Consider the following 27,422-nt stretch of genomic DNA (forward strand, 5'->3'; position numbering starts at 1 on the left):
TGAGATCTGAGAAACCCTAAGAGATGATGACAGGTCCAGAGCAGAAATGGGGAAAGGCTCTTCCAACTCTCACCCAAGCCCTGCACTGCTAGAGCTCCAACATTGCTCACGCGGCAACCTGGGGACCCCAACTCCACCAAAGCAGTAATTGATATTCCTGAACTGATATTCCTGACAAGATGGCTCTGCCTTGTCCTGCTGTGCACAGCTGCCTGTTGCAGGTGTCCCTCCCCCAGCACTCACCGTCCGTGATTCCCTCGCGGCGATGAGGCAGAGGGGGCTGCTCCAAACGCCCGCCCTTGTGTTTCTTCGTGGGCCTCGGCCTCTGACCCTGACTGACAGCTGCACTCGTGTTGCTGTCAGTGGAAAAAGGACTGCCTGGCCGAGGTCTCTGAGAGGAAGAATATGCTTTGCCTAAAGAAGAAAAAAAAAAAGGAAAAAACAGAGAAGCCAGAAGAAAAAATGTTATTGCTTTGAAAGGGGCTGTTCTATTAATGTCTGCTCTGAAACATGAAATCAGATCTAATCCTCAGAGGCAGGCAAGTGTCCCCCTGAGGTATCCACAGATAACAACTGCTTTAAGACACACCACAACAAGTGAAGTAGGGAAACTTGGCATTCTTTTGTCTTTAACTTCTATAATTACAATTATTCCATCTGTTGTGATAAAACTACTGTATGCCATGTAACTCCTACCTGCTCTGTGTGCTGAACAGATGTGTCATAACAACTCCTCAGCCTTGAACAGGGAAGGAAAACAGTTCTGCAATCATATCAAATTTATCTCCTCCTGCCTTCCACTTTCATGTTTTCTGAGCCAGATTCTCATTTTAGGGGCTCCCATATGCACTGCATATCTGGAGTAACTCCAGAGAGATAAATATAACAGATTTTGCAAGCTATGTAGCTTTGTAGCACTGTAGACTTAAGGGCTCTCCTTTCTCAAGAAATAAAAATGGGGGTATATTTAAATGCTAACATTTTCCAGTTAATTTTCAGTACTTTTATTTGTTAAAAATATCTATTCTGATCTCAGATTTATTTATATATTTTTATATCTCATTTATATAGATATATGTGTGTATATATATATATATATATATATATATATATACACACACACACATTATTCAAGCTGTGTGATTTCTCTTAAAGAAATATCTGATGTTTTTCTATGGATCAGATGATTAAAAACCTCAGAATTTAAGGAACATAGTTCATTTACTACATTCACTTCCTCTTATTCTGATATTTTTATTCTGTTAACTAGACTTAATATTTAATGATAACTGATGAACACTAAAAATCACCATCTTTGACTTTCTTTTGTTCATGTGTATGTCATTCCTGTAAAATTTTGGAGATGTAAGCATCTTAATTAATTTAGAATTGGTAATTAAAATTCTTGCATATTTTAATTATATCTGCAGTGGAAAATGCATAAGCCTGTCCAAAACTCTGCTCTTTCAGTGCTGCTCTAGGCCTGAGTGGTGTTAGAGAGGATACAAAGTGGCAAAATGGGTGATTTCTATTTTGCTGGTCAGCCGGGCCCATGATAGGAAGGAGGTCTTTATCCTCTGGTTAGCTTAGACAATGGTTTACCCTGCAGTGAGTTATGTTTTCTAGTAAAGCCTTCCAATAGATGTGCTTACTTCCAACATGCTGTCACATACAACCTGATCTGAAAAACCTAATTGGGAGTAATATACAGCTCAGCATACTATCTGAAACTTTCTCAGCACCAAGAGGGAAAGTGGAAAAGTTGCCATGATCCCTCTAACATGTTTTACTTTAATACATTCATGTTGGGATAACATTTCACTATTTGACTTCAGAGATTTTGTGACTTTCTTAGGCTTGATCTTCTACCTTCTGGCTGTTGTGCACCCTGAGGAGGGCACTGCTCTCAGGCAGGCTTGCCCCCAGCTGCCCTTCTGTGCCAGCTATCAGAAGTTACCACGTTTCAAGCATTTCAAGACCTCATCTGGATGTTCCCTAACCCTCCTCTAATACAAAAAAAAAAAAAAAAAAAAAAAAGCCAATAGAATTTATAGAGTCTGAAAACAATGCCTTTGCTAACCCAGCTCATTTTAACTGAAATTGGGTTACAGAACCCCCACCCAAGCAGCTAATTCTGGAGTTAGGAGAAAGCAAGGAATGAACATTTGGGAACATGAACCTCTATAGCTGGCACAGCTGCAGCCAGACAAAGACAAGTGATCAAGGCCTTTTTTCACAGATAAGGATAACACAGCAGATGAACACAGACAAAATATTAAAATTTCATTTAAAAATAAAAAAAAGACTCCTAATGCAAAGAAATTCAGATGTGAGCCTGAAATTCCATCCCAGCTCACAGCACGCTGCACAGATGTTTTGCAAAAATAAACTCACAACATGCAAATGCAACTAGTGAGTGCAGGACACAGATTCTTCACACTTACTTTTTTGACCAAAGAAATGTGATTATGCATTCAGAATGCTGGTTTTAAAAAGAAATAGACACCAAACATTCTCTTTTCATGAAAATGAGGTAAAATAAATAGCACTGACCAAAATCATACATGGGGCAAACACAAATGATGTGCAGACTCCATAGCACATTTTTCAATGCACTTTATAACTTATTACAGCATCTTGTAGTTGTGTGCAGCCCTGCCAGTAAGAACTGCTGAGCAGTGTCAGACTTTCTGCAGCAGATTTAGTGTGTTTAAGTGGAGACAAGGATGAATCCACTAATTCTTGATTTAATTTCCCAAGGGTGTTAGAAAGGAAAGCTGTTTTAACTTCATGGCAAATCACATGATGGCTTCTGGAAACTGGAATCAAAGTGTCTGGCAGGAGAGACACATTGCATCTGGATTCACCAGTGCCTCTCATGCTTGGCAATCAAACATTCCCACATGAGGCCATCAAGCTGGACACCTCCTTTAGCATCTACCGCTGAGAGCATTTCACAGCTGTTCTAAATGGGTGGAAATAACTGTCCAGACTGCAGAGGAATAAAAGAGTCAGGACCTCCAGGCTCCCTTCAGAGCAATGAGCAGGATAACCCTGCTGCTTCTGCACTGCCAGGCACCGTGCTGCACTCTGGGGGGCTGCAGGGCTGGAACAGGGGTGTCTGACCGAGCCACCCTGCCCTGAGAGGTGACACATCCTGATGGCACTGCAGGGAGCAGGGGGAGATTTTTTGCAGTGAGCAAAAAAACCATTTGCTGAGGTTTCTGTGAGGAAAAGGAGGGAGGGCTGTTTGCTTACATGTGGGTTTACATTTTATTTCCATTTTACCTGCTGGATCATTAAGAGAGTAAGAGAGTAATAATCATAAAATCTCTACCACAACCACTGGATCCTTTTTGTACCCTATGTTCTAATGGTCTGTGAGGATTTACACACATACTCACTTTAAGTGCATTTGTGACCTAATCAAGCTAGGAAAATACAAATGACAAGGGGGCTTTCATCCTTTCATTGCAGTTTCCATTCACATTGCTGCAATAAAAAAATCCTATTTATTTTCAAGTGTGTCATATTTATTCTGTGTTTGTGTGTCCATTTACTTCTGTTATGAATGTGTTTGTGGTGGAAACTGCACTTTTCAAAGGTTTGATACAAGTGACAGTGATTTTGGTGAATCTTTGCATTAACTTTTACTGGAGCAAACACCATAAAAAAAAAGATTGGGAAAAAATTTGCTCCTTTCACTCAGAACCTGGGAGAGTCTTCAAGGAAAACAGTATATTTTAAGTTATAGTTTGGCCAGATGTGTTCCTACTAGGTAAGTTAAACTCTACATGAGTTTATGAGTTCTTTTGCTTTGTTTTGCTTCCTTTTTTTTTTTTAAATTTTTTTTAAGTGATAAGACAGATTTACTCAATTTTCCATTAATAGAGGGAAGCAACTGAGGGCTTCAGCTATGGGGAAATAATCTTTCAAGGATGACTATGTCTGACCAAAGCCAGTGGTAAAAATTCCAGTGATTTGAAAAAAAGCTGGATTTTAGGACTTTGCCATCAACTCTTTCCTTTATTCCTAACTTCCTAAAAGGCAGACCTGGCCATGAACTTCTTGCCTGCTGAAAGCCTACAGTTTTCAGCCCCAACATGTGAGACTTTCTCTTAAATGCACACTTTTTACTGAAGGAGAGACTTCATACCAGACTGATAGTCTAAAAAACTTAAATGATAGGAATATTATGGGACCTATCATCCAGAATTAGCTGAGAAAGCATAACAGAAAATATGACCCAAGTTCATACTCTGCTAGATTAGATTTGTGGATTTAAATAATTAGTTATTGTTGCCATTTTCACAAGACTAAGGAAATGCAAATGTATAATTTTCTTACCAGAATAAAGATAATATTCCTTTATATTTTTAAATAGAAATAAAACATATGAAGCTTTAAAAATAACTAAAATATATTTACTTTTGGTTAATTACTTTCAGAAGATTGGCTATTTTCAAATGTAATATCCACTTTACCTGTGTTACATTTTACTTGGCAGATTCAGTTGGCACAACCAAAATTAAATGTTATCAAAATACATTAACTTATTGAATTAAGGATTTTTAAAATCAGCTATTAATTAAACTTTAAACAGCTTGTATTGTTAACAATCAAAGCCCACCAATTCACCCCATGCTCAGAAAAACTTCACAAAAAAACACACTTTTGCAGGATGAAATGAAAGAGAAGAGCAGGGATGGAGGGAATAGTTTAAACGTGATGTTCATCATTAGAAAAGTGAATGATTGTGAGGAGATTTTTCAGAAAATGAAATCATCAAAGGCTGCAAGGCAGAATTAGTAATTTCTTCACAGAAATATTAAATGAGCATATGTCAGTAAATCTAGAGCAGAGTCAGCACTGAGGGGAACTGCAGCAGACCAAAGGTGTGGATTAAAAGCTTGTGCTACTCACTACTTCAAATCACTAAAAACGAAACACAGTGCAAGGTTTCATTTAAAATACACCCAAAGAAGTATCTCCATCCACCTTATCCCATGCATGTTAGGCAAGTGTGAGACACAGTGTCACTGAGAGAAGGATAGGCAGAGACAACCTCCATGCAGAAAGCATCGACTTGGAGTCTACAAACCTGTTCTTGTCAGGCTGGTTCCATCCAGCCTAAACCCAGCTTTATCTGCTGCTGCAACCAGTGCTTGTGCAAAAGTGCCGCTGGTAAAGATGGAGTCATCTGAGGAGCTACCTACACTAGATCTATGGCTAGAAAAGTTACGGTCCTCATCAGACGCAGAACCCCATCCATTTACCATTGAACCTAAAAACAAATGTAGGGCGCTAGTGAGTGGTGCACATCGAATAGTCTTTGTTCATCTAAAGCTTAAAGACCCACTTAAAATGTTCTTTCTCAACAGGATACCCAAAATTCATTCGACAGAGCTTGGTACAGAAGAGCAATATTAATCCAAAGCTTAAAGACCCACTTATTGTGTCCTTTCACAACACAAACCCCAAAGTTTATCTGCCAGAGTTTGGCACAACAAAGCACTATCAGAGCTGGGTGGGATCTCATTCATGGCTTACTCCATGTAGCTTTGCTCCTGTAAACAAAATAATACATTTTCTCTGCAAATGCAAAAGCTCCACAGTAAATCCTTTTTTAAATTAATTTTTTTTCCTGTGATTGAATTGAATGTGGCTGGTTTTGTAATTTTTGTCTTACTTGACTTGTTACAAATCAGGATCTAGTTTGATATTTGCCAAACCAAGTCTTAATTTTGGACTGCATATATGCAAGTCTCAGTAGATATGGCTAAAGTCAGACCTGGGCTTCAAGGGCTATTCTGAACAAAACTGGCCCCATGTAATTTTATCAATCAAAACCTTAAAATAAATGAGCAGTTGTAATGGCCTGAAAATAGCTGATTTAAAGTAGTTCACTCTACTGCATTAAAGTAGCTTTTTTAAAAGGTTAGAAATAATTATGATTCAAGAGCAGAGCAAATATATGCTCAGATTTAACAGTGAATCAGTTGCTAGACCAGTGTTGGCCCCATGGTACCTTCTAACTATGGATTACTACTACTGCAGGAGAGGAAGCTGATAACAACATCATAAAAATGCAGTCAGAAAACAAGATACCAGAAAAAACACATGAAAGAAATGTAGAAATCTTGATATAAATAAAATATAAAGAGCAAAATTGAGAAGGAAAGATAAATCTTGTTTGCTCTTTGCTTATCTTTTTTATAATTTATTTCTGAAGCACCAATCAAGCATCAATCATCTGCCCATCAATTTCAAAAGTTATTGCTTGGATCAATTAATTTTTTTTCCAAAGTACTGTAATTCTGTTTCTTTCAGGGTTTCAGATGGAGATTCTGTACTTCTAAAATGTCCCAGGGTCATTCCAGGAACAGGGCAGCCCTGTGAAATGAGCCACCAAACCCAGGTGAGGTGCAGAGACACCAGAGTGCTTTTGGGACCTGAGCTGCTTCCTGGCATTGCATGGTGCTGTTGCCCTGAGATACTACAGGCACCTCACCATCTCAAAATACCTGAAATGTGCTTTTTAGCTACAGCTATGTGTTGGAAAAAAAAAAATAAAAAGCCCAGTGAACCTGTGAGAATCTGCAGAGAACTGGTTTTCAAAGACATGTGTGGAGGGATGCATCATGGCCCTGACATTACTCAGTTAGCAGAGCTGAATTTCTGTAAATGCACATAAAATTTGTAGCAGTAGAGTAGCCTTTTTTAAATCCATGCCCAAGAAAGCATTGCTGTGTTTAAAATTGTTAAGTAGTAAATCAATAATGACCTGCTTATTAGTTAATTGATAGGCTAATTAACTAATGGTAGTGTCAAATATTAAAAATGTCCTGCAAAAATAGGTCATGAGTGCAATTAATGAATCCTGGAATTCAGTAGCATGCTGCACCACAAAGCCCAAGAACAGTGGATTATTTTGTGATGCTGCAGTGACCAAACCTTTTAATGTCTGAGAAGTGGCAGGCTGTAATAACAAAAACCTGTGCACTCCTCAGATATGAGAAAAGAAACCAAAGAGGTCTGCGGAGGTCTGACAGGCAGGAAGTGTGTTAAGTGCAACAGAGAGTGACAGAGTTTGATTCTGCTTGCCAAAAGTACACATAAAATTGTTATTTTCCAAGCAGACTCGACCTGATGCAGACAGATGTGAGGAAGGCCAGATAACAGCAAGGGAAGGCTAAAACTGAATTTCCTCTGAGAAGACATTTTCTGAACTACCAATCAAACATCATAGAGAATGGAGAGCAAAGACACTTAGCAACAGTTATTGATGGTGTATGAAAAGAGATACTACAGATAAAACACTTAATGAAGATGTAAGAAAATGAAATGCTATAACTGAGGACATTTTCAAACAATCACTTATAGACACATCCCATGAAATACGTGAGCACAAGCTGTAAATGTAACCAGAGCTACACATATCAAAGGATGATACTTAGATCCTAAAAATTTAACATGTGTGTTATTAATTTCAGGGCCCAAGGGTTTTGTGTTAAATGTTCTATTGTCTATGTAGAGACACATAAAACCATTTACAGAGCACTTTTTGTTTTTAGTGCCATGGTCTGTGAGACTATGGATGTTTTAAAAGAATTTTTAATTTCTACTTGCTCATATTGCTTTGTCCATTTGCTAACCACAGCTGTCACACAACATCCAGTGCACATGGAAATTCGGGTGTGACTCTTTTCAGGGTATGGGTAGTTGCTGTTTTACATTTGCTTTGTTAATCAGTCAAAAAAAAAATCTTGTTTTAGGCATGAAATATACTGAAAATCTGTAAAAGGCAACAGTGTGTGAATACAGCTATTACTCTACACACTCATAGACATGCCAGTTTTTCTAAAATTACCTACATTTTTATAATCAGACTGCCAGTTTTCTATGCTAACCCTATAAAAAGCTCTGTTCCCCAACTCCTCCATATTCCCATGGACTGCAAGTGTTAGTAAGGTTGGGAGTAGTATGCTCTGGCTATGGATCGCTCCCTCTTCCCCTCTCCTCCAGCAGCTGTTCTAGGAGGGACCTGTCATGCTGGAGACATAGCTCTGTTCTTGCAGGGACACGAGTTTTACTGAGATGTCATGACCCCACCAGGAGTTCTGTATCCATTTCTGGGGTCCCTAGCAGAAGGCAGACATGGACCTGTTCAAGTGTGCCCAGAGAGGAGCCACAACAATGATTGGAGTGCTGGAACCCCTCTTCTGTGAGGACTGACTGGGACAACTGGGATTGTTCCCTGCAGCCTGGAGAAGCGAGGGCTCCAGGCAGATCTTCCTGCAGCATTTCAATACATAAAGTGGGGTCATTACAAAGGCAGAAAGAGGCTTTCTGATAAGGCCTGCAGTGACAGGACTAGAAGCAATATTTTCAAACTGAGAGAAGGTTTAGATTATATATAAGGAAGAAATTATTTACCATGAGGGTGATAAAATACTGGAACTGGTTGCCCAAAGCAGCTGTGGATGTCCCAATCCTGGAAGTGCTCATGGGGCTCTGAGCAACCTGGACTAGTAGAAAGTGTCCCTGTCCATGGTAGGGGGGTTAGAACAAGTTGACCTCTGAAAGTCCCTCCTAGTCCAAACCATTCTATGTTACCTCTGGTTGCTGGAAGCAACTTTTTATACAGAAACTTTTTCTAACTGCTGAAGTCAGCAAAACACCCTGAGACACGTACAGCACCCACAGCTGTGTGTGACCAGGGAGCTCAAGGCAAAACCTCTACATTACTTCTACTGATTCCTGAGCTATTCAGTTTCCTTGCATAAACAATTCCTTTTCCCCAGCAAAACCTGCAGCAGCAAACCCCATTTTGCTCTGACCTACAGAGGTGCAGACATTGCCCAGAAGGCATGGGAGTGCTGGAGCCCAGCCCGGGCACCTCAGGCCACCACGCAGCTGTGTGAGCACAGCACACGTGGTGACTGCTTGTTTAAAGGCAGCCACTGGCCTCTTGCTTTCCAAATCAGATGCACATTTGTTTTTCTCTGAATAAAGGCAGAATAAGAGATGCTGACGCTCCTTTCAGATCAACTGTGCATTTTGAAATGGGATGAAGCAGGCTTTTAGTGTCTCCTTTACATGCAGCTCACTATGCATTTTCCAACAGTACTTTTGAGATTTTACGCTTTCTGGCAACTGTAAATTTTACTCTTGCTGACAGCAGCAGTAAATGCTTTATGCAGAACAAAAATCAGCTCTGTGAAAAGTTGAACTCTGTTTTCTTGCTCCATAAAATATCTCTTGGTGCTAATGCAAACAGAAAGCTTCTTTGCTCTCAGGGAAAGGTGAGGGGAACAGAGGTGCCAGCTTCCAGTAGACTGCATGCTTCTGCTTTTAGTGGCATTTTGCTGGCAATAAAAATGCTATTTTTTTTTTTTTTTTGTAAAGTGTACTGTTGCTTTACTTAAAAATAATAATAAACAAAGTCTAATGCACCTGTGCAATAAAAGCTGCTCACAACAAACCTGGCACTTCTGAGAATTCCATTAGATACTTTTCTGCAGCTACCAGCCTCTATGTGCTTACTTCATGTGTTCTCCTTTACAAGACCATCCAGCACATATTAATGCTAAGCCCCTGCTCCTCTGCAGTTTTTTAATGGAACAGGGATAGACTGCTTAGGTTTCTGAAGTGTGGGTGACATCCTTGGGGACTGATGCTACTTCAGCTGAAATCAGTTACAGAATTCTTTCAGCCTTTGTACAGGAGAAAGATATTATCTTCTCTTGGATATGTCTGACCACTGGCATAATTACACAGCAAGAATGCCCACTGATTTTGGTGGGAGTGATGGAATAGAAGGGACAATAGTCATTGTACCATCAAAATAAGGAAGAATTATAGAAGTGTTTAAATGCAGAATCTAAATATGATCACACTTCCAAAAACTAGAGTTTGTTTTTTACTTTCCACCACCATAATTGCCCATATATTTAAATGTATACACCTGAAATAAATCTCTAAGATTTAAATGTTTTATTTTTGGGCAGAAAACACTAAAAAAAAGGAGGGAAAAACCATACGCAGATATTCAGCACTTCACAGGTCCAATGATAATTAATGACCTTCATAAACATCTAATGAAAAATGAATTTATGTCACTTAGCCAAATTTATTTCTGTTTGCATTCCATCCTTTTAGATTTTTTTTTGTTTCCATATTGCTGAAAGGCACAAAAAAATCTCAAATTTATTCAAGCTGTTAGAAAAGAAATGCGCACAGAACATTAAGTAGTTGCTCAAATGTTGCTGAGCAGTAAAATACTATGATAAAGTGGCAGCTTGCTGTGTCTCTATTACTTCTTCAGCACTAAAATTAATTTATGATCAGTCATCAATTCATTTACATGTCATTTTATGCTAAATCTATCGTTGCTGATGAATGCATATCCCTAGATCCATTAAGCCAGAGTAAAGTCTGTGCTTTATAATATGACCCTGCTAATTGTTGCATTACCATTTTTATGAGATACAAAAAGTAGCAGTTTCCTATTTTCTGAGCACATATTTAATCCATGAAGCACATTCTTCCTATTAAATGCAATCTGTCTAACTGCTTATAAAACAGAATCTTTTGCAATAGGTATCCCTAAGCAAATCAATACAAATATTGAGCTGAGCCATGGTGAAATATGGCTCATGAAAATGATATTGTGCAGTTTTCAAGAATTATTCCATTTGTGCTCAGACACAGTAAATGATCAACTTTTTCCACACAGACACTGATCAGTGAGTCTTTTAATGAAGACCAAAATATGTCAAATAAGGGATATTTTTCCTTGCTGAGCTACACAATCTGAAGAGACGTTTATGATTTAGATCTATATAATTCTATTGAAAAAAAGTAACCCATTTGTTGAGGCACTGTTTACAAGAATAACTCTTTGTTTATATCAGTTTGTATCAGTTAGATAGAAGAGGTCTTGCTCTAATTTCCATGCTAGCTAATGAGTCAAACTCTTCCCTCAGTCAAAATGCACCAGGACTGAAGATACACAGCTCTCACCACCAGCTTCACTGGTGCTGCAGGAGGAGGAGGAGATAAGGAGAGGGCAAAGAAAACCCCCAAACAATAACACTTTGACCTGAAGAAACCTAGGCTTGCTCTTGGTGATTTCAGTGAGAAGCAAATTAATTTCTTCTAAAATCATCATATGCAATTAATTAAGTCTATTAAAGTAGAATAGTGAAACAGACTCTTCGTGGCCATTCATGCCACAACTCTCCCCAGTAATTCATTTTTGCTCTGAAAGCAAAAAATAACCCTAAATAATTATGAATTAAAATTCAAGTGAGGAAAAATTTTACCAGTGTTTTGTGGTTCTTTCTCTCTATTTTTCAAAGCAGATTCAGTGACTCAATATTCTAAAAAACCTTACTGGGAATGAAGCAAAACCTTGGCTTTAATTTCATATTACATCCCACAAACATGCAAATTTAAACCTCCCTCCTTGAATTCTCTTTGTGATATCTGGAGAATGTTAAGATACAGTTCCTGTGCACTCCTCCTTTCTTTTCACTTTATTATACATGTCAACATTATGTCTCTGCCACCTGCAAAGAGAAAAGCTTAATAGTGCAGATTAAATCCTTGTCTGCATCTTCAGTTAGCTGTGACTAAAACTCAAGGGCCTGGAAGACAACTTGACTTTTAAACAGTTTAAAGGAGCAGCACTGTGGTGTCAGAGGGATTCAGTCATTTGTGCTTTGGCTCACGCAGTGCCAGTGCTTCCCCTCAGAGAATCCCACACTTGGCACTGCAGGAAATCCTTGTTCTCAGCTCAGCCATGAAGAACAAAGCCCCATTTCAGTCCAAGAATGGGTATCTTTGAGGCATTGCTGAGGCTTTGCTAACACTACAGGGTGAGGAACCTTGCCCTGCTCCTGCCACAGCAACTCTGTTTGGAGGAAGTCAGGACCAAGGGATGTCAATTTAGATTTCTCACAAACACTGAACTCCCAGGGTGCTTCAGAATGAACAGGAATATTACTTCATCTGGGTCAGCTGTTCTAATCTGCCTCCATTTTCAAATACGTTTAGAGAAGTGAAAACGTGATCTAAAAATTCCTAGAAAAATTCTGGCTGAAGTCACCAAAGGCTCTGTGAAAAGAGGTAGCTTATATATTCTCAGCACATGAAAGAACAATTTAGTTGTTCTACAGTATTTTAAAAGCAATCAAACTGAAGAATGAGAAACAGCTTGGGAACGACTGAAGCAATTTGCTACACACTCCTTTAACACCATTAAACACAGCCTGGAAGAGTTAAGAGAAACAGATAAAGAAAAATTAAAATTATCTTTTGAAAAACAAAATTTGCCCAAGTATAATAGGAAATTTCTTTGCGCCCTTAGGGAAAAAAAAAAAAAAACCAACAAAAAACCAAGCCAAATACAAACTCTTCTAAAATCAAGGTTTTACCCATGTAGTAACTGAGAAAAACAGAAGTATTTTTGTAATTTGGAGATTTTGCCATCTCACAGACCCTTTGTGCTAACACTTTGGGTGTACTCCTGTAATGCTATCATTCCTCAATTAAGTTAGTCTAGATGTTGGCTAAGTGCTATAGGGGCAATCTGTAATTTTTCTTCCCCTCCAGCTGCAAATTCCCTTCCTGCAGTGCCAGCACACACCTTGCCATGCAGTGAACCAGAGGCAAAGAATGATCCAGCTAGTAATTAAACAAGTAAAAGAAACAGCAAAAGAAAAACCTTAAATTTCAGCTGGATGAGGCCACATGAAGACAGTGGTGGTGATGAGTGGAAGCATATTTAGATCACCTTAAGTATACTCCCTGTCTACATTATGAAGTTCTGTCCAATTTCTTCCAAAATATCAAGAAGCCTTTAACAATCGAGTAATTAGAATTTAACACTCCAAAAATTAAACAAGATTTTGAAGGTTATTCATAAAAGTATAAATTGTAATAAGCACTAAAGTTTTAAATTGGAGCAGAAATACAACTATTCCTTCTTTGCTCTAGGGAGGGTGATCCAAACTATTAGGTGAAGATGCAAATGTGGAAACATTAATTTTCTGATTTACAGATACAGAAGCATTGCCATATTAATATCTACCAATAGAAAAATGTATACCAACCTGTTTTTTTAAAACTTATTTATTGCTGTTCTAGGAGTCTGAAACTCTTAGTGAATTGCTAACAGAAATGCTTTGAGCCATTAGTGAGATATGCAAAAATATGCAGAATTATAGCCTGAAGGAGATTACACTGAAATTCAAGCAAAGTGAGTTAACATATGCATGCACTAAAAAGTTAACCTTCTCAATTCAGGGATTTAAACTTTAACTCTATGGCCTTCAGTTGCATCTGGATTTCAAATCACAGCAGCAGAGATACAATTTCAAATCTTAATTAGATTGGCAAGCAGTCTGGCTCTAGGGTGAAGGAAAACATGGAAGGTGGGATTAAGCTACACACTATTTCATTCAAGAAGGGAAAGGAAGAAAATTACAGAATTGATGTTCCATCACTGTCATATTCCTGCAGTGTTTTCAGAACAGCAATCTTTAAGTACGAGAGGAAAAGCCTTGGAATTCAAGAGGTCCAGAAAAAGAAGGAACTCAGTGGTGCTATGGTAGGAAGTTGTTCTGAACAAGTCTCCCTTAAGGTCAAACCAGCAACAAGTGTTTGTCTGCTGAGATCAAAAACTGAAGCAGCACCCACTAACACTGTGACATTGGGGATATTTGGGTCTCCAGCACACCTTCACATTATGGACACAGTACATTATATATGCACTGATGCTTACACATAGTGCATGATGTCCATGGATTCAAAAAACAATGTCTTTCACTGCCTAAATTTTACCAACAGCACTTTAATTCATTCAGATTCCATGCATTCATTTATTATAGCAGGCCTTTCTAGGTTGCCTTTGATGATGATGTAGCTTTCCAAGGCATGCAAAGGACAGGAAGAAGTGAGTGAAGGAGGGTCAGAGTTATTAAACAGATTCTGTAAAAGGGAAGAATTGCTAAATTCAGCAATACAAAGCATGTTTAAAATACACATTTTCCTTCAAAAATGTTGTATTTACTCTAGAAATAAATGTTGTGCCGATCTAGCTACACTTATTCTGAAGTCCTTAACTTCCTTGTGTTCATTTCAGAAAGCATTTGCCCAGCAAAATATCTAAAACTGTTTTAAGATAACATTTTAATGCTGCTACTGATTTATGAAATATATATTGCTAAGATGAGGTCTTCCCCCTCCTTTTTATGTAACTGCCTTGCTTCTCTACTAGAATGAACCTTTCATGAAAGCCAGGATATAACTGAATTTTCTTTCAAGTCTTTAAAGCTTTTTAAAATTCATGAATTTCCTTATCATTTTTCAGCAAAGCAAAGTATTTCCAAACCCTTCTTTAACTGTAGTGTTTAGTATTAACATTTTAAATGTTACAAAAAATAAAGTGGAATAAATTTTCACTTAGAAAGCGTCCAAATGGTGATGTATTTTACTGGTAGTACCAAGTTGGTGTCACTGTGTTTGGTTACCTGTTACAGAGCTGTCTAGATTGTCCATACTGGAGCCTGGAGTATGCTCTAGACCTCTTAGTGGCCTACTGATTTCTACAGTTTCTTCTTCAATATCATCCTCATCATCATCGTCATCTGGAACATCTGTTTCCAAATCTGAAATAAGGTTTCCAGATACGTATCCTAGGGGAGGAACTGGAGCCTGAGGAGGTTGTGTATTGCTTTGGATGTGCCTACACAAACAAACAGGAAAAGTTATCAGAATGGATGAGACTTTGCAGCCCATGGTCAATAAAACACAAGCCTTTCAACAAGTCCTGAAGTATATTTACAAAACATGCTTGGTCAGGCCAAACTCAAGAAAATTCAGTTCAGTTATTCCCTTCAGCTTCTAATACCAGAGTGCTTGCAAACTTTCCAGTCTAAAATAAAAAGAATCAAGATAAAATCCTCCAGGATGGGGAAGGTGAGGAGTGTCTTCTCACAGATGAAGAGCAATAGACACAGAGGCTGCATAAATCAGGTAGGGAACCCATGGAAAAGCACAATTCTGAATCCCAGCCTAGCATCTAAGTGTCTCACCCAATATTCCCCCTTGCAAATCACACACTGAACCAAAGTTAAATCTCACTCCTTCCGCTTAAACAGATGCAGTGCCTGAAGCAAAAGTCACCCTAAAGAGGAGGAAATGGCCAGTAGGACAGAAGAAATTTTCAAGTCCAATGAATGCAGCATCAGTGAGGCCTTTTCATTTTGCTTTATTCCAAGAAGTTTAATTGATTTAATTGCAGCAGTATTAGGGCATGCATGTGTGAAATTACTCCATGCAGCAATTACATAAAGAAAAAAAAAAAAAAAAAGAAAAAAGAAAAAAGAAGACAAAAAAGCACCCACAGGATAGCTAAATGGCCATAGACAAGCATGGAATTCAGAGTTTGATGTGCCTGGTCTCTGAGAGAAAAGAACACCATCAGCTTTCAGAGAAGCACTCCCCACAGCACAACAGGTACACAGCAAGCTGTGCCAGGGCACCCAGGCATGACTGGCCTTGGCATAAGAGCATGTGCCACACTTGAAATTGCTAACTTAGGCACATGGGAATCCTTGGGTGGCTCTACATGAGGTGCCATGACCTGATTTGAATCGGCAGCACTCTGGATGGGATCCAGGATTCTGCTGGTCTCTTGCTTGGACATCAGTAAAACTGAAGAAATTACAATTGTCACCTGTTTGGCTCCCAGCTATAATACATTTTCAGTGGAAACCTTGTGCTGAATTATTGCCTGCATGAATGAATTCTCTTTATTCAATGAGTCTTTTTTCAAAATTTTCTACATGTAAATCTATCAGATATGAGAATGTCATGGTAAATATTATGTAGCACTGGTAACTTTCTCCACCTCAATGTAGGTTTTAACTTATTGCTTATTCTGAATCTAATTTCCAGAACAAGTGCTTCCTTTGTGACATACAACCCCCTTCTGATTAACAGTTATTGAACACTTTTCTGCCTGGACACCAGGTTTTTAGTGTTCTACACAGTGTTCAAAACACTGGGGCACTAAAGGGCACTACCATCTAACTAGCCCTCAATAAACAGTGTGATTAGCTCCTAATCAAGCAAAATGCTTAAGTATATGTTTAATGTTAAGCTTGTGATAGAACAATTGAAGTCAATTTCTCATGTACTCACGGTTAAGCATATACTTAAGTGATTTGCTGGATCAAGGCCATAATGATTATGTACTTTTCCAGTAATCTCTAATGGGCTCTTTCTTAAATTCTCAGCTGGCTGATGTTTGAATTTCTCAGTTGCTACTCCCACAGTACCCTGAAACCCTGACAGGTCTCATTTTGCTGTTTAGTTTTCCCCTGTCTCTACAATGGACAGGTTAACTTCGTGAAAAGAAGACTGAAAAAATATTCCTTCCCAGTCAAAACAATGGAAGAAATTCTACTAACGTTGACTAGCCAAAGAACAAAAATATATTTAAAAATTCCATGAAATAAAATGCCTTTTATATAAAGCATTTAGCCCAATACCCAAAAGGTGTAAAAAAAAGGTTATGTCCTTGTTTTGTTTGGGTTTTTTTTTTGGAGATTGAGGCTCAATTACTGTGACTTTACACAAGAGCAACATCAAAATCTGTATAATACTAAGCACATTATGAAACTTCCCAATCAATTTTCATTTCCCCAAAAAGGGAGCAAGACCTTTCCTGCCAGGTGCAGGAGGCTTTGGTGAGGTCCTGCCCCATTATCCGTGCCTGCACTGCTTTGGAGGTTTGGAGGGCGTAGGAAGGGTAACAGCTGCACAGTGCAGCAGCCACTGCCTGTGCTGGCAGGGTGTGCATCTGTGTGCTGGCTCAGAAGCCAGTGCCTTCAAGAGGCCAGGTCTAGCTGCTGCCTGGGATTTGGATCAGTCCCACAGGCAGGCTGGGGTCGGTGCTTGGAAGCGCAGGGCTGCAGCGGGACCGGGGTACCCTGTTGATCAAGTGCAGATTGCAGACAAGCCCCGAGGCTTCCATGGTGCCCAGGGAAAACAGCTGGCTTTGGTTTGGCACCGCCTGCCTACCTGCCTGATGTATTTATGGGAGCTCAAGCTGAATAACTTCGTGGCTTTATTTAGCAGGGAAGAAAGGCTGCTCCTCTGCTGGCAGCGTGCCATTCAGTAACTAGCTATGCTCCACTCCGCTGAGAGTCGCGGGCTTTGTCTGGGTAGAAGAGTTGTAAAAGGACAACTGCTGCTCAGGGAACATCCAGGAACCAACTGACCTTCACCATGTCCCCAGCCTGGTGCAGTTGACGAGTTCTTTCTCAGTCCCTGAAGAGATTGCTTCTGTTTGTTTTGCAGGGGAAATGTTACTGTGGTATTTGCTTGCTCTTCCTTTAAACAGGCATAAAGCACTCTGAAACACTAGATCCATCCTATAAATACTAACAACTTGCTTTCTGCTGTTTCTAGGTTTTCCTATGAATCAGAAATTCTCATCGTAGTTCAAAGTACAGAGATGCAAAAAATTCATTCTCATGTGACACAGTGGAAAAGCTGCCACATTGCTATTCCAAGAAACTATCATTACTTTCAATCAGGAATTAGAATCTTAATATTTTTGAAAATCCTAAAAAATTCCTGTTTTCTGCTAGCCTGAAAAGAGAGCACTCACAACTGTATAAAAGCTGTCAGGAAGTGGGTAGTAACTACTAAGCCAAACACGTGCAAAATTTTGGAGGAATATTGTTTTTACATGTTTTCAGACAAAATTTAGCATATTACCAAGTATTATGATTTAAAAAGCTCATAGAGATGTGTAAGGCCTTCCAACTGTGGGTAGAGTTTTACTATTTCTTTTTCCATTTTACTTCTTTGGAAACACAATTGAAACGCTGTTGAACAAGGTCATTATTTATGTCAAAAAGGAATGTAGTATTGTTGTTGTTATTATTAATATTAATATTATTATTAAATTTCCCTGATCACAGGTGACCCCTTCAAGCATTTACCATGTCTGCTTTGCTATATCAAACTGGTAAGCCCTTGTTAACTCATCAAGGTGAGCTTGAAGCATTGGCTGCATCTCCTCTCGTGGGGAAGGCGTGAGAGTTGCAGTCGACTGCTGCCCAAAGGAGATGGCAGGAGATGAAGCTACTCCCCGGACAGGAGGTGTGGGGACACGATCATCATCTTCTTCAAGCTCATCTTCCATGCCCTGATGCAGGTAGGTCTGAACTGGCAAAGGTGGACACCAACCATCACTGTCATATCTACAATAAAAACCAAATAAACTTAGTGTATATGGAAACTCATCTCTGCTGCACAGTAGAGGGTGTAGAGGGTGTAGAGGGTATACAGGATTCCTGCTACAGTTGGAAACCTTGCACACAGTGTGAGTCCTAACATTTAATAAAAATAGGGTCTTAATTGCCTAGATTATCCTTACTGAGTCACTTTTATTTTTCCCACAACAGCTGAGCACCTTGAACAAGAAATGCAACAGAAAGATTGCTGAACCATTATCACATTCATTAATGGTGATTAGATAATGTTACACCACAACCAACAACAAAAATGAACTCACTTCCAGGATCGTTAACGTAGGAGAATGAATATTGACCTGGACATGAAAATAGCAGCATTCTTAAAAGGTAGAGCAAGCTTTATGTAGCAGCATTTATGCACTTATTTCACAGAATCCCAGAAAAAGCTGAGTTGAAATTGACCCACAAAGATGACCAAGTCCAACTCTTGGCCCTGCACAGCATCATCCCAAAGAGTCACACCATGAGGCCAAGAGCATTATCCATTTACTTCCATCCTCCCCTTTATCTGTCTATAAATTTACCACTGGTTTCCAGTTTGGAGCTTAAACAAAAAGCTACACTTCCCTCATAAATTCTGGTCTTCCCACCCTGCACACAGGCATCTCGTATAATATGCAATACATCCATGTCATAGCAGCACTGACCCCAAGCATATGCTGTGTCACAGAACCAGCTGATAAGGTACATTAGCACACATGTTGACAGCTCTGCCAGCACCCCCACCTCCTAAACAATCTGTACTGGGACTTACCTAGACAGTGCTACATTTCTGAACACTTTCAACACACCTGCCCAAAGCAAATGGAAAGATTGACCCCTAGGAGTATTCTTGAACAACAAATTCTTCTTTCTTCAGACATAAAGGGTGTCCTGGTAGGAGCATGAGGTTTTTGTTGCCTTATACCAAAGCTGTAAGGGGTGGTGCTATATCTGATCAGGGCTAGAAACAAAAGCTTTATATTTTATTACCACTTCTCACTCAAGTTTTGCCAGCAAGACAATTCTTTTCAGTCTCTGCACTCATCAGAGGATCTTTCAATTCAGTGTTGTATGACAGTATGATCCTGGGATACTGTCCCTTAGAGACTCTGGCATCATTCCAGGTGGATAGGCCTTAGTGACTGTGGTCATTCCCTGTGCATTATCTCCCCAGAGTAATTCCCTAATCTGAACACAACTTCAGTTGTATGCAGCTTTGCTGACAATCACACCACTCAAATCTCAACTGTCTATTTTTTTCCATCTTCAAAACATCCAGTCAGACATCAGTCCCTTGAGCACCAGCACACATTTCTTAACTTCTGGTGTATTCCAAAATAACTCAGGATACACAGTTGTTTTTTTTCCCCCTCAAAAAACAGCCAGACAGCCACAAGCTCTCACAGCTCCTTCACTGTCAAACCATCACACACTCTAAAGGCCATTTCCCAAGCATCATCTAAGTCACTTTATCTTCCTTCCACCTTCAAGGACTGCTGACAAGGTCCTTTTTTCTGCAATGCAGGCAGGCACTGCATTGCACGATACAGTTAATTTCTCAAACCAGCTTAAAAATACTCCTTTAAAGCTTCTGATTTGGAAGGAAGGATTTAACAATTTCCCAAAGAAAAATGAATTACTGTCAATTTTCTCAAGTGTGAAGCCAGGTTATAAAAAAGCTGGGAACACTGAGAGGGAGAAGTTGCAAAACCTGTATTGTGAACAGAACGCTTACTTTCAGCAAAACCCAAAGATTTCTTAAATTAACTAAACTACTTTTTCCTTATTCAGAAGTCTGTAGTCTGCCTTTAAAACATACAGATTCAGGACAGCTAAAACAACCTGACTTAATAATCCAAATGTCCATTGAAAGATATATCTGGTAATTCACACTTGAATAAATTTAAATCTCTATATATGTAGATATGCCCATAAATAGATATAAAAACACATATGAGCACAGAAGTGAAAATAAAGGCTGTTTCTTAACATCTGGCCTCTAGGAGAGGTTGAGTGATTGATCATTACCATTTTCATAACACAGAGATTTAAGGAAATGTTACATGGTACACATTCATCCTTAGCAAACAATTAAGATATGACCAGCTGTAATTTGTCTTTCCAAACAATATTTACTCAGGACATTTGCAACCAAGGCTGAAGGGACCATCCTAAATCATATTGAAAACTGTGCAGTGAAACAGTTCTCTTGCTTGCTTTTGCTCTCTCAACCTCATGCTTTGCTATAATGCCTTCTTCTTTAAAAGGGACAGGGGGAAAAGGCACTCCCTGGTGACTTTGCAATGATGAATAAACGAGCTTTGGATGTCCTCGCCTTCTGACCCTACTTGCTTCAAATCCCCAAATGTTCAGCTTGGTAGCAAAAAGGTTTCTTAGTAAAGAGGTTCTCAGTGAAAAGATTCTGCAAAAGTACTGCACCTTTACCCAAATTTTGTTTGAAATGGAAAGCAGTCTAAGCCTGAAGTTCAGGACATTGAGAGTCAAGATTTCAGGTACAAAAACCTTTGTCTTAATGTAAGGTGTCTGAAAAGTCACAAGCCCTAACCTTCATTTTAGAGAAAAACAAAACAAAACAAAAATCCCCAAATACAGCCCCCCAAAACCAACCAAAAAAAAAAAAAAACAAAGAAAAAGGAAAAAAGAAAAAGTAAACGTAACAGGCTACATGGTAACTACATGTCACATCAGTGATACAGCTATAGAAACATCTATATCACTGTAGTGATTATTGGCCATATCCATGTTCTTTTTTGGTTTTTGAGTAAATCCAATGTGGTGAAACTACCACTTTTTCCAAGTACACTTACTGAAATCTAATCTGCCTTAACTTCATTAGCAACCTCTGATAGTAATTTTATTATAATTTAGACCCTAATAAGTTCTGGTTAACAAACATGAGCTTCTATTTTTCTAATAAGTTTTATTGTACTATCAGCACTTCTATTCTGTAGTAGTCTTTTACTATTAAAATCCCCGATCCATTACATTAATAGACTTGTTCCTTTAAGATATAAAATAAAGGTGATAGACAGTGAACTTTCTGTAAAAACTGTGTTTCATTACACATATTGTTTCAAACAATGAAGCTTCCCTCCCTGGAACTCACCAGAAAAGACTTTTTTAAGTAAAAGTCACTACTTGTTAAACTTTTCCTAAAGACAGACAATAAGTACCAAATATATTAACATTCAGCAGCTAATATTCTATTTTGAAGTGTAATCAATAGCAGGAAATAGAAATAACCAAATAACAATATGCTGACTGCCTTTACTGGGTTGGCTCAAGATCATGCATATTATTGGTGAAAAATCAAAGTAAAAGATAATGAGCAAGAAATTAGCATTTCTTTACTGTCCAGTATACATAAAATCAAGCAAAATGATCTTCTCTGAAAAGTGTTGAAAACGGAGCGTGTCAGTTTGGGAGCTACTATAGGAAAAGAGAAACTTGATTGGCACAAACAGGCTCTTTGCTGAGGTTAAACAGGAATCTAAGAGATCCCCAAAGCTACCACATTATATTACAGGGCTAGCTGGAATAAGATATTCACTTTTCCTTCTGCAGTTTATGGAAAAATTGAGGCAAATGTCAACCCTAGAGTCTCGAGGAAATAGATGGTACAGAAAACTGAGTGTATTTTTTCTGTGATAGGTGAAGTTAAGGGTTTGTTTGTTTTTCTTTTTATATCACTGGCTATTGTGGATTATCTTTTGCAACTTAGAAGTCCACTAGTGCTTATAAGGCCACTAGCACTAATATCCAGTAAGCAAAACTAGGTGTCAATATTTTTGAGTTTTTTTGTGATAATAATTCCAATGAAACTCACATTTGAGTTTAATTGTTATAGGAAGACACACAGAAAAACAAGTTTCTGTTAAGATGCCACCCTCCTTGTTTTATTCCTTTAAAATTAATAAGCTTCAAACTTGTCACAGATACAATAAATCAAAACAAACCAAAAAGAACAAGAGTTTTAAAAATGTGGCTTTTTTTTGACCCAGTATGTCCAAGGCAACATAAGGAATGCAGTCTGTGATTTTTTCCCTTCTAGCATGCTGAAAAGCACAGAAACAAGACCAACCTCTAAATACAGAAGGACTATTAGTAATGGAAGCATCCTCAGAAAGTATGGGCATTGCAGATTAAGTCTTCATCAAAGGTGGTTGCAAATTACTGTAGCTCCAGACTGACACTCTAAGTCCAACCTTCAAATTTTTCTGTGTTTGGTAAAATGCATCTTACAAGGGCTTGCTACCACCACTGCTAATGAGATATTACAAAAACCAGAGAAGAGCAATTCAAAGCATAATTGGAGGAAAAAACTAAGACTGAATGGTTGTGAACCTGGAGACTGTGATTACTTTCTCCTTAAATAACCAATGTTGTCTTGGTGACCAGCATGATTCCTTCCAGCTAAATTACAGATGCTTTATGCAACTGAGGAGTCAAGCCCTGTGTCACAATGGATTTCTCCATAAGGTATATCCATTTACCTTTAATGCTATTTCATTGTTCTGAAGAAAATCCAAGTGGTTTGCCTTCTATTGCATAATTGTTTTAGTGAAATGGTTGCACATGTGTTTTAAGGATATAAACTGATAAAGACAAAATTATTATATGGTGAAACAATTTAAAATTTATTTTAGCCTCTTATAACAGAATACAGAAGACAATGATTAAATGAACTTTTTGTTTTGAGATTTAAACAACACAATCAGTAAGGTTAATAATTTTCCATTACTTTGAAATTTTAACTATACAGCCTGAATGGGCCTTAATTTTAGGAAGAACTTCAGTGACTAACACAGTCATTTATTGCTCATTCTAAGAGTCAAAGGAGTTGATATAAACTGAAACAATATGGAATTTATCTAACTTTAATTATGAAAGTAGTAATGATCAATTCCCCCTTACAATTAAGATAACAGTTGATTTTTTTTTATTCAATAAAGCTATTACAATTTCTCTTTTAAGATGTTTCATCTTCAGGAAATATTGACTAATCCATGTATTGAAACAGACAGAAATTTGTCCCTGACAGAAAAATTATTCTCAAATACTCCAAGAGAGCTACCCACAGTAAACTATGTTTTATATACTTTGATTTACCTCCAGAGTTTGATAACCTGGCATATCACGTAATTACACTTTATAAAAAGCAATTCATAATTGTTGTCTGTGTAGGAAATATCTCTTTCCTCTCATTTAGCACTTCTCGTGTGATTTTGTGTCCTTGAAGACAAGTTTGAGCTATGCAAAATTATGTGGAAGGTTCCAGATACTTGAAAGTTGTTTGAATAATAACAAAAAAAGCCTATAATTAGCATGCCTTCCTCAACTGTGAAATTTCTTCTAAAAGCTGATGAGAAGATTATTATCCGTTGGTTGATCTTCAAAAATTAATCCAATTTGGTGGGGTTTTTTTTGTTCTGTTGGCTCTAATATTTTTAAACATCAAAGCAGTGAAAAAATACACAGAGCCAGATTATGTCATCCTTACTCACTCTGAGTCCCATCAGCTGCATGCAGTCCCAGAATTCAATTAAGCTACCTGTGAAGTGAGACACTTCTCAGCATGAGAAAGCACTGAAGCCCTACATGATGATGAAGCAAGGTCACTTTTGTTTCCATCTTCAGTCACTATCCAGAGAAGCTATTCAAACATTCCTCCTCCACAGCCTTGAATAAGTCTACATGATAAGTTGTTCTCTTTCTTTTTTTTTTTTTTTTAACAAAACAGAATAATATTGTCACTTAGCAAAATTAAAAAAAAAAATAGAAAAGGACTCTTTTCTGCAAATCACAGATTTTTCTTCAAAAGAAAAAGAAAAAAAAAATTACCCTGCTTCTTGCTGATCCACCCCATAGTGTTCCAGCTCTGTGCCTGGAAGTGGCTGCACAGGAGGGGGTGGGAGGGGAACACTGGCCCAGGTTGAACCATTGTTTTTCTGGGGCTTGGCAGTATTTTTGTTTTTCTTCTTTTTCCCTCCTTTGCCACCTGCAAATCCAGAAAAGAAAAATAAAATGTTAGAGCTATAATGTGGAAAAAAAGGCCAGCTATTTACATTTGTTTGACAGAATTTTGATTCCAGAGCACATGCCCCAAAAAAGAAGATGTATTTATATCTCAGCAGAATCAGCATCAACGTGCTGATGCTGTCACAAGGTTATAAGTAATAAAGAATGGAATGGGGAACATTCTGAATATTTACTGAAACACACTTCTTTTTAAACCTCTATACATTTGCACCACAGTAGTGCAGAAACATGGAAAGACAGGTTTTCCTGTATAAGAAATATATTTCCTGCTTTATTTTCCTGTGCACTTTACAACTTCTTATTTTCATTCTTAGATAAAATGATAATAAAACATAGCAAATGTCAGAATCCACTGTGATTATAACACAGTTTTGCATAATCACTTTCTGTGGAAAGCATGGACGTCAAGGACACCATCCAAAAAAATTGTCATTGGAGTCAAGAACTTTCAAGACAAGAGTAAATTGTCAAAACAAAAGAAACAGGGTTTTGTAGATAGCAATTTCCTAATTTCTGGGTTTTTTTAAAGAGAGGGGAGTAATGTGCAATGTTTTAGGACTGACTGTTTCACAGGATTCAAATGTCTTGGGCCACTATGGAGAAGAGTTCTATTTCTGATATACAGCTCTAATGGATAAGGCAGAAATGCAGTGAGCAATGCATTTTGGTTAAACCCTCTGCTCTTCTCTTATTGTCCTTGGATCCACTTCTCCAGCTGAGACACTTCCATTTGTGGGAGAGTGATCTTACAGAGAAAGCTCTCATCCCACTTGGTTTGCTTCTTTTATTTTTCCCTGACTTCTTTTTCTTGTCAGGAATTCATTAAGAGGAAGAATGGCTCAACATTTCGAATCCCTTGACTGCTTGGGGACTCATCTATTTTTTGGAGCTTTGTTGTGGCTTTCAAACTCTTTGTTGGGTGGAGGAATGGTTTGTCAGATGCCTTTTCAGTGGGGTTCCCAGCTGCTCTCACTCATGCCTGGCCTGTTGCAGAAAGCACAGTCTAATCCATCTTACCCACTGACGTCTCTTGATGATTTATAAGGATCAGCCAAAAAAACCCTCACATAAAAATGAATCAATGAATCAAAAAAACCACAACTGACTGGTCAGGGCACAATGTGCACTGGCAGGCACTGCCTTCTGTGCCATGGCTTTGACTTTAGGCACAGAGAAACACAGAAGGAGGTGCAATTCTAGCAATAGAGACAAGCCCATATCATGGGACTTTCTGTCTTTGAGATGGTAGCTCACAGGCTTTCTTCTGTTACCTCCAAGCATCAGCTGGATGAAAAAAGGAACAAATAGAGAGGAAAGAAAAAGGTGATTCTGTGACTCAGAAGGAGCCAAGACTTCTCTTTTCACCTCCTGTTGTGCCTGATAGAGGCAGGCAACAAGCCCAGCAATATTTCTAATCGACCTGGCTGGCAGCACATTGGAAGTGAGACTTTGCTTTCCACTCCTCAATTCCAGACCAAAGCTCATCCTTCCTTGTTTTGGAGTATTTATACTAAGTCCAGCCAAGATCCTGTGATTCACTGTGTGTGAACTGAGCTGATGTTACTTCTATTAGGATGGAAAACAGGCTCTTCCTTCCGTTTGTAGCCTGGCAGAAAGGAAAGCTTTCTTGAAAAGGGAAAGAACATTTTGACTGGTGAAAAGAAACCCCAGTGACAGTGGAGATAGAAGAAAAAATACATGAACTTTCTGGAGGGAAAGTGAAGTTTCAAAGCACAGTTAAGGCAAAAAAAGTGGAGTTAGAAATAAGGTCACTGAACAGTGCAAAGGAAGTAGGTTAATTTGAATTTGTGGGACATGGAGAAAGTTTTTACAAGTCAGCAGGAGTAGGAACCAACAAGAACTAAGGCAGGAGGGGCTGCTTTAGGAGAAAGGCACGTGCACGTGTTTTTATGTTGCAGGAGGATTTAAACTAAGAATATACAGAGAAGGGAAATGCAAAGAACAACTTCAGCTTAGGGATTAGTTGAGGTGGAGAGGAAGATTTTGGAAGCGTAGCATCTTGATGATCTTAGGAGACGTAAAATGTAGGTTGACATGTGGAGTGCTAATATGGGAGTCACTTGGATTTTGGGAGTTTCAAAGAGAGAAATTAGAGATAATGGAGATATTAGAAGGAGTGAAGCAGAGAGACAAGGGACTTCTTTAGATGAAGAAATGAAAGAAGAGAACTCCAAGGTCATTACTGGTAGGGGAAAGCAGCCTACACTGTGCAGTTGGGCAGAATATTTCTCTTCTGTCCCCATGGACAGAGTTATTCCACTGTCAGACTGGTGGGATAGACACCGAACACATAAAGCCTGATTTGTGTTTGAAAACTGATGCACCAAATCCTTGTTTCCCCATAGCAGCAATGCCTGATGCTTCAATGTCTCCTCACACTGAAATTCAATTATATTGTTTAAATCTCTAGGTGAATCAGGTACCAGAGAAAGAATTTGCCAGCTGGGCTGCTGATCCTAGTACAGATATAATCTGTGCAAACTATAGCTACAAAATTTCCTTGCCTCATAAAGTGGTTGAGGTTTTAGCTGTTTTCCATTCCACTGTGGGATAGGGATTCTCATGCTATTCATGTAAGAGAGACAGAAACTTAGTCAGAATAATAAATAGTACCTAAAGTACTAACCAAGGAAATGAGAGAACAAAGCCCTGCTCACCCTGATGGGGACTACATAATCAAAGCTGGTCTCTGACTCCAGCCATGCTCTAATTATCAGACTATCTGAAGGTCTCCCCCAGTTTCTTGTGTATTACAGACATGATTATCCTGTATCAAAGGCATAATTAGTGGGCAAGGGAGAGCAAAATAATGACTGTGCAGTCTAATAATCTGGCAGTCATCTGAGCACTGGGGCATCTAGTTTTGAGCTGCCTTGGTCACAACAAGAATGCCCTGGCCAAGAATGACTGACTATAACCCAAAGTTTCCTAGTGTCATCAGAAAATTCACTTCTGGCTGAGAAACAGAATATGTTGCATTTGGAATATTTGATCGAAGTCAAGCCTTTGATCAAAAAGGGC

The 27,422-nt window shown here is 38.6% G+C and overlaps 1 protein-coding gene across 4 annotated transcripts in view; it reads right to left on the minus strand.

The window, feature by feature from the left end:
* Positions 1–27,422, minus strand: part of ROBO2 (roundabout guidance receptor 2) — a 434,212-nt gene that overhangs the window by 16,845 nt on the left and 389,945 nt on the right. For 2 of the 4 annotated variants that reach the window (XM_050975048.1, XM_050975035.1), the window contains exons 22-26: positions 24,183–24,339; positions 18,024–18,284; positions 14,538–14,752; positions 5,102–5,284; positions 244–414 (exon numbers count right to left, since the gene is read on the minus strand). In XM_050975048.1, coding sequence (XP_050831005.1) covers positions 244–414; positions 5,102–5,284; positions 14,538–14,752; positions 18,024–18,284; positions 24,183–24,339 — 987 coding nt within the window. The remainder of the gene's footprint in view (positions 1–243; positions 415–5,101; positions 5,285–14,537; positions 14,753–18,023; positions 18,285–24,182; positions 24,340–27,422) is intronic. The other 2 variants (XM_030234187.2, XM_030234186.2) reach the window with 1 other exon arrangement.

Source organism: Serinus canaria, chromosome 1, assembly GCF_022539315.1.
Source record: "Serinus canaria isolate serCan28SL12 chromosome 1, serCan2020, whole genome shotgun sequence".
NCBI classification, from domain to species: domain Eukaryota; kingdom Metazoa; phylum Chordata; class Aves; order Passeriformes; family Fringillidae; genus Serinus; species Serinus canaria.